This window comes from Kryptolebias marmoratus, linkage group LG20 (assembly GCF_001649575.2).
Source record: "Kryptolebias marmoratus isolate JLee-2015 linkage group LG20, ASM164957v2, whole genome shotgun sequence".
In the NCBI taxonomy this organism is placed as follows: domain Eukaryota; kingdom Metazoa; phylum Chordata; class Actinopteri; order Cyprinodontiformes; family Rivulidae; genus Kryptolebias; species Kryptolebias marmoratus.
Genome location: NC_051449.1, coordinates 14,188,128 through 14,202,478, shown reverse-complemented (window position 1 = coordinate 14,202,478; position 14,351 = coordinate 14,188,128). Strand labels below are relative to the sequence as shown.

The following is a 14,351-nucleotide window of genomic DNA, read 5'->3' as shown; positions in this document are numbered from 1 at the left end:
TGCTTTGAATAATAAAATATGACAACCGCTGCATTTTAAGTGACAAAAACACTATCATCCGCTTTCACCTTTCGGTGATGCGCGATAAAAATATGTTGAGTTGGATTTTTGTGACTTCACATGTTGTTATTCTTTATGCTTTTGCAGCGTCTTACTGTCAGTGTGTCAGTGTGGGGTTGCACATATAGGCCTATTACATGGTAATTATAACCTTTCCAGGTAGTGATAAATGAAGTATTTTTGTAAGTATTTTAATATGAGTCAGACTAGCTGCGTAATCCAGCTGTTAAAATAAACTAATGACTCTGTGGCTGTAGCATGACAGAATAATGAGAGTAACATCAATTTCCTCAGCTAACCTCGGGCAAGAAGGCGCAGTAGCTCCAAATTGTTAAAAAAAAAAGATTAAAAGATTGTTGGTCACGTTGTTTAATTAAAAACTGCAGGATTTTCTGCAAAAGTCACACATGAAAATGTAATGTTCCTAACCGTTTATATAGGACTAATTTCTATTAAATCCACAAATATTAGTGGAGAGAAAGCCACAAAGAAAGCTAACTGTGGGAGTTTCATTCCTCTTATTTTGAGCTCAGTAGATATCTGACTGTAAAGTGATGCAGTAATGTGATCTAACTCTTAAAGACATTGCATTTCAAGCAGGGGACCCAGATCAGCCTTACATGTTGGTAAGTACAGTGTCTGCACAGGTGAGGTGTTTTGTGCAAGTATTGAAGAGGTTTGCTACAATTACTGTCCATGCAAATTGATAATGGAAACTGTTCAAAGATGCTGACATAATACATCATATATTAGTTCACTGTTGTGTTATTAAGAGGTAAATGATTTTGCGCGGCTGTATCTAATGCACTTTGCTCTGTACATTTTGTGGCTCTTCAGACCGTAGAGTTTGATGAAGGGGCCGGTGCTGTGCTGAGGATCCAGCCGCTCAGAGCACCCCGAGATGAGAATGTCTACGAGTGTGTGGCACGCAACAGTGAAGGAGAGGTCTCTGTCACTGCAAAGCTGGCCATTATCAGAGGTAATACACACAAGGCACACAGTCCTTTTCCAATCGCTCTCAGCCATCACGTCCAGCTTCACTGGTCTGTCAGCTGTAGATGTGACAATAAAGCGATGCTACACCCTGCCTGCACATCAGGCTGCAGAAAGCTGTTCTTTTTATAGTCCCTTTGAGTGCGCCCAAGCATGATCTGGCCGCGAAGAGCGCCAGCCAACATGTTAGCTTAGGGGCATTTTAGCATTGCAACTTGCTGTAATCATTCCGCTTCCTGGCCAGAGTGAGGGCGTTAATCCAATGTTGACGGTCTCCTTGGAGGAAAACCTATCTAATGCTTCGCTTCGGCAAGTTATGAGCTTAAGTTGCAGCGTGTGGCTGTTAGCCTGGGATCTGAGTGTTGGCCATGGGCCCAGCACAGCTGGACAGGATGAAGAAACGGAGGGCGGCTGCTCAGGCTGTCGCTTAAACAAGAAAATTCATTGGATTAGGCTATGGTTTGGCAAACGCGCCTTTATTGCCAAGAGTAATTGAGGAGGTCGAGGAGAGGTGAGGAGGGAGTACGATGGAGGGTGGGGAGCCATGAGTGAGTTGAGCAACACAACAGCGTTGTGAGAAACAATAGAGATGAAATGGGATGTCGGAGGAGTTTGGGGCGGGGAGTGTGCGAGCGCAGAAGATGGATGAGGATTGTGGAGTTGGCGGGGCTGTGCAGCAAGCAGAAGGCTGGTTGCCGAGGGACTAGACTCCTGTCCATCTGTTACCCAGCCCATCATCTCTGCACACACAGCCCCAATCTAAAGCACATTACCACAGAAACTGCACCTCAAGGCTGAGCAACTCAGTGTGTGTGTGTGAGTGTGTGGCTGTTTGTTCGTGGCTTATAAACTCCTCTTTCACTGAGATCTGTTCTCGAGGATGTTTCCATTGTCCCCACTATTGTAAAATAACAGAGTACAGAACGTCAGTAAATAAAGGAATATTTAATTAGATTGAGAGTCATTACTAAAACTTTCCCTGAATCATCCTGAACACACAGTCAGCATCCAGACAGCAAGAGGCCAGGCGATTCTAGTTTTTTATGCTGTTAGAACAAGAAGCTTCTTAGAAACTGGGGCAGACATTAGGGTTTATTATGTTTTTCTTAAACAATGAGAGAGTTAAAGATTTCCTTTAAAGGCTGCTGATGCTTTGAATTAATGATTTGATACCCTTTAAGGCCTTTGCACAAGTCACCGTTAGGGAAGATTTTCTAAAGAAGGTGGGGGTCCAGACAGGAAATGCATGCAACAATTTATAGAACAAAGTTTTTTTTTTAAGTCAAGAATGTACTGGTAACATATGACGTGACAGTCAGAGGTGCATGCAAGAGAAACAAAAACAAAGAAGGACACGGATGAGCAGAACAAAACACAAAAAAATAAAATGCAAAAATGCGGAAGATTTAAATGGCATACCTCTTAACGAGAAGCTTCTTTTTACCTAAAACATATGGGAAAAGCATTTATTCAAATGTAGGCTTCGGTATAAAATGGTAAACACAAAAAAATAAAATCAGCAATTTGATTTCATATAATGGATTAAAACAATTTCAATAATTAAATGGGAAAATATTCAAAATGTCATGAATTCTGACAAACTCAAACAAAAATACATAAAAAAGCTTCAGTTCAACAAAACCTTCAGTGCTCAGTAAAGTGCTTAAATATCTGCCCGTACGGCCTAAATCATTTATAACTAGAGAAACTGTATTTAATGCAGAACTCCAGTGTGAATGAGTGCTGTGTGCTGAAACCTGAAACTGAGTTATTAAAGCTAAAAGAAAGCAGAACACTAGCTGAAGGCCAAAAATAGTACAATGCAAGGCTGAACTAACAAAACCCTAGCTAAAAGTAGCAAAAGACTGGCTAAAAGCTCAAAGCAGAACAGTAACTGGAAGCTAAAAGTAGCAGCTCACTCAGGAGGTGAAACAAGAAGGGAGCACTCTCGCAATGCAAAATAGAGCAAAATATTTCAAATAATAATCATTCTTTGTTGATTATACTGTTTTGTGATTCCTTGGAGCAAAAATCAATACTACAAATTCCAATAATTGCACAGCTATAGGAGAAATGTGTGCAAAAAGTGTGTTTTGGTGGTTGGCCTTTAAACAAAGTGGTTCGTTGAGGAAAAAGCTCACTAACCCCTGGCTTAAATGGGAGATTTTCCATTACTGATCAAAACTTCCTTCCCATCCCATCTTTTCATCTGCTGCTGTGTTTCATCTTGTTGTTTTTCTGTCTGTTGACTGAGACTAATAGCTTGTGGTTGGCCACAGGATGTTCGCTGCTGCTCTATAGGCTGCCTAATGGATGAAGATGTGGAGGGTTATGGTCGTGGAGATCTTCCTTTTTGTGCCATGACCATCATCACACATCACCCATCCCATTATCTCCTCTTCGTTCTTCCTTCCTCACAGACTCTTACCATCCTTAACGTTTTTTTTTTTTAAATTGTCTCTTTTTGGCCCTCAGCAGTATCTGTTTCTAATTTCTCCCCTTTTGTTTTATTCATCGCTCGTGTTTTCTTGACCCTCACTGTCTACCCAGACTTTTTTTTTTTTTTTTTTTTACTCCTCTTGTTGCATTTTTCAGGCTGTGCGATGCTGCAGTTGTGTTGTTATGCTTTTAGGAGATAGAAATATCTGCAGTTCTGCATGTTTTAAAACCTCTGGTGGGCGTCAAACTCTCACTACTGCAGCGCTGCACGTGTGCGTGTGTGTGTGTTCACGACCTTCACACTTGTTTAAATTCAGAGGTAAATTCATGCACACAGATTTCTTCCCGTGCATCAAGTATCAGAGTGCGCATATGTGCGGTTTGTGCAGAGTAATCCCGATTATGCTCACCTCCCAGCGTCCCATTTTAGAAGAAAAGGAGGTGAGGAATGGGGCAGAGGGAGAACAGGGGGGGGGGGGAGAGATGTTCTGTTACCACCCTTCATCTGAACAACAGAGTCAGATCAGTGATGCCCCCCACCCCAGGCGTCAGCTGCGTTGGCAGGCCGGCGGCTCAAACAGTATTTCAGCATGAAAACAACAGAGAGTATCAACTCAGCCTGTGAGAGGATTAAGCTCCTTGAGAGGAGAACTGTCTCTTTCATCATATGCCCTCATCTTCACTTTTCATCCCCTCCCTCAGTTTTTTATTCCTATTCTTCTCTTTCTTTTTTTTCTATTATTTTCTTTTTCTCTTCCTGCTTGTTGTACATATGGGATCATCATGTTCGTCCTTAACTGCTGGCTCTCGATGTTAGGGACATGCGGGTTTTTAACATTTTTTTTAAGGTATGATAAATCTACAAGGTCCAAATTTGCATTGTATTGTGATCTATTATCATAAAGGTTTATTAGCATTTAAAGTGCTCCCCTTCAGCCCTCCTGCAGCCTATGGGAGTCAATGCATTAGAGTCTCTGAAGACTGCTGAGTGCTGGCAGATTAATCCTGAATCAGGCTGTCTGAGATCAGCTTTTATGCAGGCTTCTTTCATGCACATTTCCCTCTGAAATAACCTGAAATATGAATCGGCAACCTGTTTTATAACTGGTCTGGCTTTATTTGTTTGTGTGTGGCTGGGTGTATGGGCAGGTGAGGGAATGAAAATACACAGAGAAATAAAACCTGGATTCCTGTTTGTTTGTTTGCATCATATGCATTATGTGTTTGGCTCACTGGGTGTGTATCCTTCCACACTGCTTCTGCCGTATGTGTGTGTGTGTGTGTGTATGGACACACAAATTGCATATTTGCCCAGATCTGGTTGGCTCAGTTGACTGGTTTTGGGCACCGGGCCTGATTGCCCTTCTGCAAACATAACCAGGCCAAAATGTACACTCTCAACCTCTCGATGCACACAAATATCCACACGAACACAGAAAGCTCCGGGAAACAATGCTGCTCAGCGCTTGCCAATGTTCCCCGAAACCCTGTTGACACACAGAGTGTTTATATCCACATGGTGTTTTTTGTGCTTTGGTTTTTTTTTTTTTCCTCCACAGGCCATCTTATCAATTTAACCAGGAGATAGAAAATAAGCTTGACTTTTGTGCAGCAGTGTTTGTGTTTGATAAATGATTCATTTGGTGAAAAGTGTGATCAAGGCCATGCCCGCAGTATCTATTTCAAGCGGACGCTGACTCATCCAGGAACCTGGCAGAATACCTGTGGCTCCCGAATCTCATCGCCAGTGAACTGTGCTCAAGAGTTCAGCACATCTATCTGTCTGCTGGTTTATCTGCATCAACGGGATGCGTGCATGCGCTATTTATTGCCCTTCGCCAAAGGCAAAGCGGTAATAATGTTTTTGCCCGTGTTCGTTTGTAGCTTAAGAAAAGTATCTCATGAGCAAGTACAGTTCGTATAGCATGTATGCTGTAGATAGGATGATTAACGTTTGATCCTGATTCATGTTTTGATCTGGATTTTCTTTTCACTATAGGGGAAAGTGAAGCTGTTTTCCTAAATACAAAAGACTTGTTTATCTGCCTGCACTCAAACACAGGCCTCTCTTTCATGCATTTAGCCTCTACTTTTTCTCGTCTGTGGATAAAACAGAGGGCTCGCTCCCATAAATAGTGATGTGAGAGGCACTGTTCCTCCCTTTAACATCTGCGAAACCCTTCGGTGTGGAGATACTGGTGCAGACAGCAGCGCCAGTTTAGCTCTTTGTGATCAAAGCCTCCAGCTTAATCCTACAGCTAGCTAGTCATTAGGTGATACAGCAGGCAGGCAGGCAGGAAGGGAAAAAAAACATCAAGGTTTTTATGTGTTTGACAGGCTGTTTCTAGAAGAGTATAAACATACCGCCCAGTCAGCGGGAGTTACTTCAGCGCTAACACATGCCCACACACATACACGCTTATATGTGCGTGCTGCAGGAGCACAGGTGGTTTGTGGAGGTGAGCTGTGAGGTTTGAGAGGTGCGGCTCTGTCTGTGTTTGGTGCCTGAAATGATTTCTGACTAATAACTATGCAGAGAGCTGTTCAGAAACAGCAGCGGCAATTAGAAGCTGGGATCAAGAGGAGGGGCAGGGCACTGGGGGTAATAAGGACTTGTTCGCCGTAATTGTTAAAATGTACCAACGATTAGGGAGGCCGTTCTGGGATGTGTCTGCACGCGTCCGGATATGTCTGATTACAATGGAGAGGAGAGGAGGGGGGGGGTTAGTAGCTGAGGGGGTGTGTATGTGTGTGCAAATCTGAGCCTATAGCTTTGTCAAGTTAGTATCTTCACAGACTTCAGCCATGTCCACACATGTACATGGCAGTAAAGGTGCACGCTCTGAAGGGACAGTTTTTCTCTACCTCATGAACACACACACACACACTTTCTGTGGTGAATGGGATTAAAAATCTCAGTGACAACAGTCCAGATGGCCAGACACGTATTCATGCTTCCATCAGCCCACCTGTTTTTGTTTTCCACTCCTTGACCTTTTAACCACACCGTCTCTCGCTAAGCTACAAACACCTCCTCCATACCTGCAAGTATAATGAGATGTTCCAGTGAAGCAGGCATTAAGGCTGCAATTTGGTAAATCAAGCCCATTTGAGCTATCAGGAGTACCTGCTGATCCTTGGGCCAAGCATCGCAGACAAACCTGCAGCCCAAGGTGCAGACCGTGGCCACATCAACTGCCTCTGTTTTTCTTTGCTCCTCTCCTCCTCCGGGCTCCCCGCTACCTAACCACATGACAGACACACACCATCTGCTCTCGCACTCTGCGATAGGGATGGAGAGGCTGAGTGGAGATAGGATCTATTGCCCTCCTTCTCTCCCCACAGTTGTCAGTGTCGGAGAGACCCTGTCAGATAGGCGCATCTTGCTATTGCTGTTGCTGATGCTGCGAGGAGGAAGCTGAGGAGAAACGCCACAAAAAGAAAAAAAAAAAAAGCTACGAGTGGAATCAGAGCGCTGAGGAAAGCCTGGATAATGAGGATGTCTAGTGCAGCAATCAGCCCCGCATGAAACCCTCCTGTCGTCAGAAAACAGAGGGCGCCGACACTCGTTGCCGCCCCCAACTGATCAATGCTAATGATGCACCTGAATGGAAGACGGTGTCATGGCCATTGATGAGACAGGGAGGGAGAGAAAGGGAAGGAGAGGGGAGCAGATCGATGGGCAGGTCAGGAGGCTAGATCCCCTGGGGTGACGAAGATGCTAGGACTACATCTGCTCCTCTTTGCCCTCCCCCACCCTCGCCCGAGTCCACCTCTGTCCTGTGAGAGTTCAGATGGTCTTTTTATCACTCCGCCGGCTACTGCTACATGGACTCCCTGGCTGTTAATTAGAGCGCACCACTGCACTGGGTTTGGGGCATGAGCATATGTATGTGTGTGGGTGTGTGTGTGCGTGGGGGGGTGCGTGTGTGTGTGTGTGCCTGTAGGGGGTCTGGCACTGTATTCCAGACAGGTCTTTATTAATGCTGCAAAAGATGACAGTGTGGGTGGACCTCAGACTAAATAATTACACAGACGTTGGAGAAACATGCACAAATAGGCACGTATGAAAGATATGATGCCGTGCTGTGGAAAATTAGTTTAAAACAAAACCAGGAGAGTAAAAATAATAATATTCTATAGAGCCCCAGGTTACTTAAACAAATAGAAAAGACAAACAAACCAGGCCACCTTAATAATCTCTTGGCAGTGGCGACCAAACTAAGCAGTTGAAATAAAAATATTTTCCACAAATCTGTCAGTGCGCAGTCTGCTATCACATTCAGGGGTGGCTTTATAGCAGCTTCTGAGTCACTGTTGGACGAACTGGAACTAATAGACCCGCTAATATGTGTTCATCAGTTCAGCACTGGAACTGTGCTCGTACGTGACCTGCAGTTAGTTTCCTAAATGAAGAAATAAAAATTACAACAAACAACAGACACATTTAACATAATATTTTTGTGTGCTGCATAGTTGACATTTAATTTATGCAAAAAAAAAAAAAAAAATGTTTAACAACCTTGAAATGACACAAATGTTTAAATTCAATCTTAATGTTTCAGCACAGATCAGAGTCCCACAGCATTCACAAAATCTGTCAAATGTGCAGTAATAACAATTATATTTTAAATTAAATTAGTGATGAAAGCTCCACTACAAACAGATGTCAAATAAAGCCAAAAAACAGAGTTTGAAAATATTCTCACCTCTATGGTTAGGGTGAAGCAGTTTTCTAAAAGTGCTATAAGGAAATGTTTTTGAAGGTTTTTCAAACAGTTTTTTTTGTCATTTTCAGTCTAGTACCGGACCATTTTCAGACATTTTTTATTTTTTATTTTTTTGTCTAACTAACTGTGATAAATAAAAAGGCTCCTAAACTCAAGGGATGAGCCACTCTTGTGTCGACACATAACAGACACATAAATTAAGATAGTTTCTCGTTGAGCTGTGAATGTTGGTGACTAGTTGGTAAGCAGCATTTGCGAAGGTGTCTCCAAAGTATCTTAAAACATTTCTTGCTTGAGTCACAGTGGCTGGCAATCTGGTTCTTTGAGTTTCTCTCAGAATTGTCACGTGTGTCTCCAACCTGCCTCAAGAGTGCAAGATATGTAGTCTGATACCTGTACAGGAGCTCTCCTCTCACAGAAAAACATCCGAGACAAATGTCCAGGTCTAAAAAACATTCTGATCATAAAAAATAATTACTAAGAAACGGGTCCAAATCTGCCTATCTTCATTTCAAAAGTGCCATCCAGTATTTTAAATCATAAACATGGGGTGTCTGCCAAGGTGGGTACAAAACCAGCCGAGGGGAATATGATGTAAACCGACCATAAAATGATGTGCACAACCTAGAATACAGTTTTCCAAGCTGTGCACACAAAAATAGGCCTTGATTTTCAAAAAGCGGTTGCTCAACAACGCAGCCATACAATTCACTGGTTGCTTGGTTGCAAACACTTAGAATTCAGTGGGACTGCAATGGAAATTCTGCCTATTTCCTCTCACTTTTCATTCACCAACTAGTCTCCAACAGACTCAACCCAGTGAGATACTACCTTTAGCAATGAACCAATTGAATCTTTAGTCTTTATTACCAGCAGCCGCTCACAAAGGCACAATTTGTTCCTGTTCTCTTGGACACCTAAAATAACACAGTTTGACACATAAATAGGAGTTTTAGCACCATTGAGGGGATTCCCAAGGAGTCATTACCAGAAAACCTGACACGCAGTGGATGATCAGCGGAACGACAATGCGTCTCTCTGGTATTTCCTGGATTTTTTTTCCTGTGTCATGACTTTCAGGTTAATTTCACTACCTCTTTTGTCCTCCTTTTCAAGTTTCCTTTAAGCGCACATTGCGATCAATATGCTGTCGTGATCAGGAGAACTGGACGGAAAATGTGTGAACAGCCAGAGTCCAAAGAAAAACCCTGGAAAGTCTGGAGAATTATTGATCGAAAGACTACAAGACAGTCTGTCCCTCTAGAACCATAGTAAAAAGAAAATTGGGGTTGTTTAAAACTTTTTGAACAGTGCTGCTTAAATCATACAGTCTGCTGTACGTATTTCTGTACCTCACACTGTACTGCACCAGGGAGATTTCTACTCTATCTATAAGCAACAATCCAAACCATGAATCTTTGTTAGCAGGCCAGTTTTAAGTGTGACGTTTGGTTTGTTTAAACTATATTTTGAATGCAGTCTTTCTTTCTGTTTCTTCCAGAGGACCTGTTGCCATTTGGCTTCCCCAGTATCGACATGGGCCCCCAGCTGAAGGTGGTAGAACGGACAAAGACGGCCACCATGCTCTGTGCCGCCAGTGGCATCCCTGACCCGGAGATCTCCTGGTTCAAAGACTTCCTGCCTGTTGACCCCAGCCTCAGCCAGGGTCGCATCAAACAGCTTCGATCAGGTGAGACATATCAGTGTTGGTGCGATTATTTCATTTGCAAACAAGTAAACAAACGCTGCATCTAAAGCTGAGCTCCTCCGTAAAGCAAATCCCTGTTGCTCTAAATTTGGTGATTATCAGGTTTTAATTATGATTGAGGGATTACATGCTGCTCTCTGTGTTTATCTATATCCTTTGGGGGTGTAAAACCTTTTTAAAGCCAATTTCATTAAAAGGATGATTGTGCCATCCTTAAGCCAGTAAAAAAAAAATTGAGTTTTCTAACGTTTGGGAGAAACGATTAAGAAAAAAAATGTCACGTAAAAGGCAAATTTATTTCTCTATTATTAGTTTTTACGTCAAAGAAAACATTGGAATGCAGTTAAAAAATATATAATGTTTTCGGTTTAGTATTACACATTTAAATCTAAACATAAAAACGATGCAAATCAGTCGGAAATGAATTTTAAAAAGATCATTAATTTCACTCAAATCCAAAGGTGTGAAAAGATCTGATTGTAAATATATGCCTATAGGTTTTTCTTTGCACCAGGCGTTTCACTTTTCTTTATCGTCTGGCTTGAAATTGTAAAAACGAGCTTGGCGTCTTAAATTTGGAGGCTGGGATTACTTTCCCAGCGACAGTCAGAAATGGAGTGGGGAAGCTTGGTGCTGCCAGACAGAAGGGGAAACCACGAGCTTGTGCAGACATATCAAAGAATAAATACGGAGAAATCACATCTTGTGCTTAGGACAGTTTATTCAGCTTTGTTTATGCTCCTCTGTATCGATGACACAGTGTCTCTCGGAGTAAGCAGACATGTTTTTCACAGCCATTTTCACTCAGCTGTCCTCAGGGGGGAATGAAAGCGATGGTGAAGCAAAACCATTTCGCTGTAGCTTCATCCATATTCTCTGTGCCCCCCCCCCAATACACACACACACTCACCGCCCCCTGCCAGTTCTCATATCTTCTCGCTGTCAACAATATCTTTCACTGATCGCTTGTGGTCTTTGTCAACTGTACATCTGTATCACTATTTGCAGAGCCTGCAGCTACGATGGAATGAATTCAAACACTTTAAGGTTGACACGAAGTCAGGATTCTCTACAGCTGATGATCCATTAGCCACCCTGTGTGTGCCTCCATGACACAACTGATGTTTTTCACAACCATGTCGACTTCCTCTGGTCTCTTCTGAAAGCTAATACCGTCGACCTCTCGACTCCAGAATGTCTCAAAACGTTTGCGGGGTGGGCGGCGGGGGGGGGGGGTGTTCTAAATTTACCTGCGTGAGTCGCAGAGCCTCGCCACTTGAATTTTGAACACTTTCAAACAATTTGCGAGACAAAATTTAGCTAAAAACAAAAGTCAAAGAGTCGTCGCAGGCATCTCAAACCCATCTCAAGAGCACTCAAGGTGTATTTTAACACATGCATGGGAGCTCTTCTTTGACACAAAACATGTCTAGGTCTAAAAAAACTACACAAATGATAAAAAAAAAAAATGTAACAAAAAAACATGGTCCAAATCTGCCTATCTTCAGTTTGAAAGTGTACTCCAGTAGAATAAATCACAAATGTGGGGGCAGCTGCCGAGCACAAATGGCGGGCATGTTGTGGGCGAAGGTGGACAATGAAATAAGAAGATAGCTTTGCATGCCGTACACCCAAAACTAAGCCGTGACTTTCAAAAACTGGCTGCGCAAAATGGGTACAAGAATCTCAGCTTTCCAACAAAACGTCCCTTTTTATTCAGCATTTTTTCTTTTTTTTTAGTCAGGCAAAGTTGTGTAAAAAAAAGCCAGCTTTTATGTTGGGAATGGGTTGGTTTTCGCTGAGTCGAACCAGCAATGGAAAACTTAGATTTCTGCTGGGATCCTTATCTGATTGGTGAAAAAAAAACGTCAGCACGTTTTAGGCAGCGAAATAAAGAATTGTGCCATTTGTTCAGAACAAAAGACAAGACATTTAGTTTCAGGACGACGTTGCGGTGCAAACTTTTCTCTGTGCAATAAACAGCCAGACAAAGCAGATCATATTTGTCTGAACTATGATAACATCTAGGACCATGCATTAGAACACCTTCAGCATCAGGAATTCTGAAAAATAAAAGTATTCTTATCTTAAGATTAGTCACTCTGTTGTTACTATAGGTCGTAAACTAACGGCTGGACATGCTTGTATACAAATACGCAGTTTAATAGACCGTTTTCAGAGTCCACATTTTGAGTTGAAATCATAAAACAAACAGCTGCGGTCCACTGAGAGGAAGTTATGCTTTGCTGCGTGTTCCACAGATAACCATGGTGCACATGGTCCTCATTTAATACACTGGAGCTTAATCTTTCAATCAAAATGTCTGCTGTAGAATAGGTTTGACTTCCAGCAAAAAAAATAAGAAAAAACCCAAAAACGTTTCTCCACCTAAAATGCCTTCCAGGAACAAAGGAGGTTGATCTATATCAACCTCGCCTCTGTTTCCTCAGCCCAGAGAGATCTACAAATTAACTGAAGTATATAAAAAAAAAACTTAAAAACAGATTCAGCAGATGCTCCACTGCAACAGTCAGCATTTTTTCCGAGGTTACACATTTAATTAATTCCTCACAGTTCTGCTTTGTTTAGTCTTCAAATGAAGCATGTTTCACTGCTTCCGATGCTTTGACGGATGAAGAATTCCTGTTTGATCTGCTGTTTGCATACAGATGCTGCCGTCCGCTTTCTGTGGAGAAAACTCTCTTTTAGCCCTCTACGTCTAATCTTAAGTGTAATTTCCCTCCAGTCGCCTGCTGATTTGTAGAAATGGATGCTTGCCACTGTGACATATATTGTTCGAGTATAATTGCTTCTGAGCAGAGCCGTCTGCAGTGTGGCTGTGGGTGGAGTGTGGTGTAAAAACAGCTTCCCTGCTGCATGAATGCAGCTGCAACCTCTCCAAACAAAACCCCATCAGAAACAACAGCAAATAAATCAGAACCAGCACTCCTTGAAGTTTTAATAAAAGATCTTGCATGAGCATGACTCTCAGCTACCGCCATGCCAAATTTTAAAGCAATAACTGTAAAACTGATGGATTTGTAGCCAATTTTGTGTTTGCTAAGGTTGATTAACTGTGAAGACCGCATCGAGTTTGGTTGACTGTGATAGCTTATCAGTTGTGGACGTGCATCCAATGATTACTTTCCGAGAGTTTTATTAAAATCCACCCACTGGTTCATGGGATATTTTGCTAACGGACAAATAAGCAAAGACACCCACACATGTAATTGCATAATTGCCCCTCATGTCATGATGATGTGCAACAATAACCTACAGGATTGTTGAATAAACAACAAGAGGAATTGTCATAGCCTTTCCACCAAGCCTCACTCGAAAGCTCTGAACTAAACCTTTAAGGAAGTTTCCTCCTCCTGTTTTCTTATTTTGTTATTCCTTGTTATGCAGAGTGACAACTACTTTTTAGACCCTGTAGTATAGATTTTATAATAATTTATCTGCTTTCTCGGGGGCCGATCTGAAGTGTCCTTTGTGTCACATTGACAGAACAGTGATTCACCAGTACACTACATCAGGCTATAATTCACATCAATGAAACAGCAGCAAGACAAATGGCTCGGTGAGATTCATCGCAGCCTCTAATAGGATTTAAAATCGCCAAAACCATCCCAAACTTCAGCAACAAAATGTGCTGCATAATGAACCAAACACTGCAGCGGAATGGCTTTAAGGAAATCAATTACACATGAGCTGGGCAGAAAATAGCTCTGAAATGTGTTATGGATGAAACACTTCTTTGGGATAAGATTTTAATGGTGGCTCCGTCTGAGCCATGCATCTGAGTCTGTGGACGACTGCCAGGTCTGAGTGGAGCAGGAGCGGCTCCGGAGCAGAAACATTAGTGGGGCAGGCACTGGCTTTGATTCCTGAATTTCTAACAACACAAATTTTACAACTTGTGTCACGTTTTCTGTGAAGAAAGCTGTGTGTGTTGGTTAATATTTATTTTGGTGCTTTTTTTGTGCACTGTTTTTTCCTCTTGCTCCCATCCATGGATTGCGCTTGTGTCACAAATACAACTAATTAAATCAAAGAGACCAAAGCTTTTTTCCTTCCGAAAAGGGAGACTTTTTTTAATTGTGTTAAATAAACTAGACAGGTACACAGCTGTGTGTACAGGGTAGCATTCATACACAATGCAGACCAACTCTTTTTTCCCACTGAACAACATAACACAATGGGTTGGAAAAGTATTCACCCCCATTGTATTCTTTACGCCTTGTTGGTTTACAAGCTGGAGTTTTATTGGATTTTTAATTTGATTCTCCAAAAACAAAGCTTTAATGAAGTTAAATGGGGGATAATATTTCTGTTAAGTAATTCCAAAAACATATAAAACTGATAATTGGTGCACATATATATATATATATATATATATATATATATATATATATATAGGG

At 42.0% G+C, this 14,351-nt stretch overlaps 1 protein-coding gene across 8 annotated transcripts in view; it reads left to right on the top strand.

Annotated features, from left to right (window-relative positions):
• LOC108239490 (receptor-type tyrosine-protein phosphatase S) overlaps positions 1-14,351 on the top strand; it is a 79,418-nt gene that overhangs the window by 24,218 nt on the left and 40,849 nt on the right. For all 8 annotated transcript variants that reach the window (XM_037981960.1, XM_017422215.3, XM_017422212.3 and 5 more), the window contains exons 4-5: positions 898-1,039; positions 9,724-9,912. In XM_037981960.1, the coding sequence (XP_037837888.1) occupies positions 898-1,039; positions 9,724-9,912 (331 nt within the window). The remainder of the gene's footprint in view (positions 1-897; positions 1,040-9,723; positions 9,913-14,351) is intronic.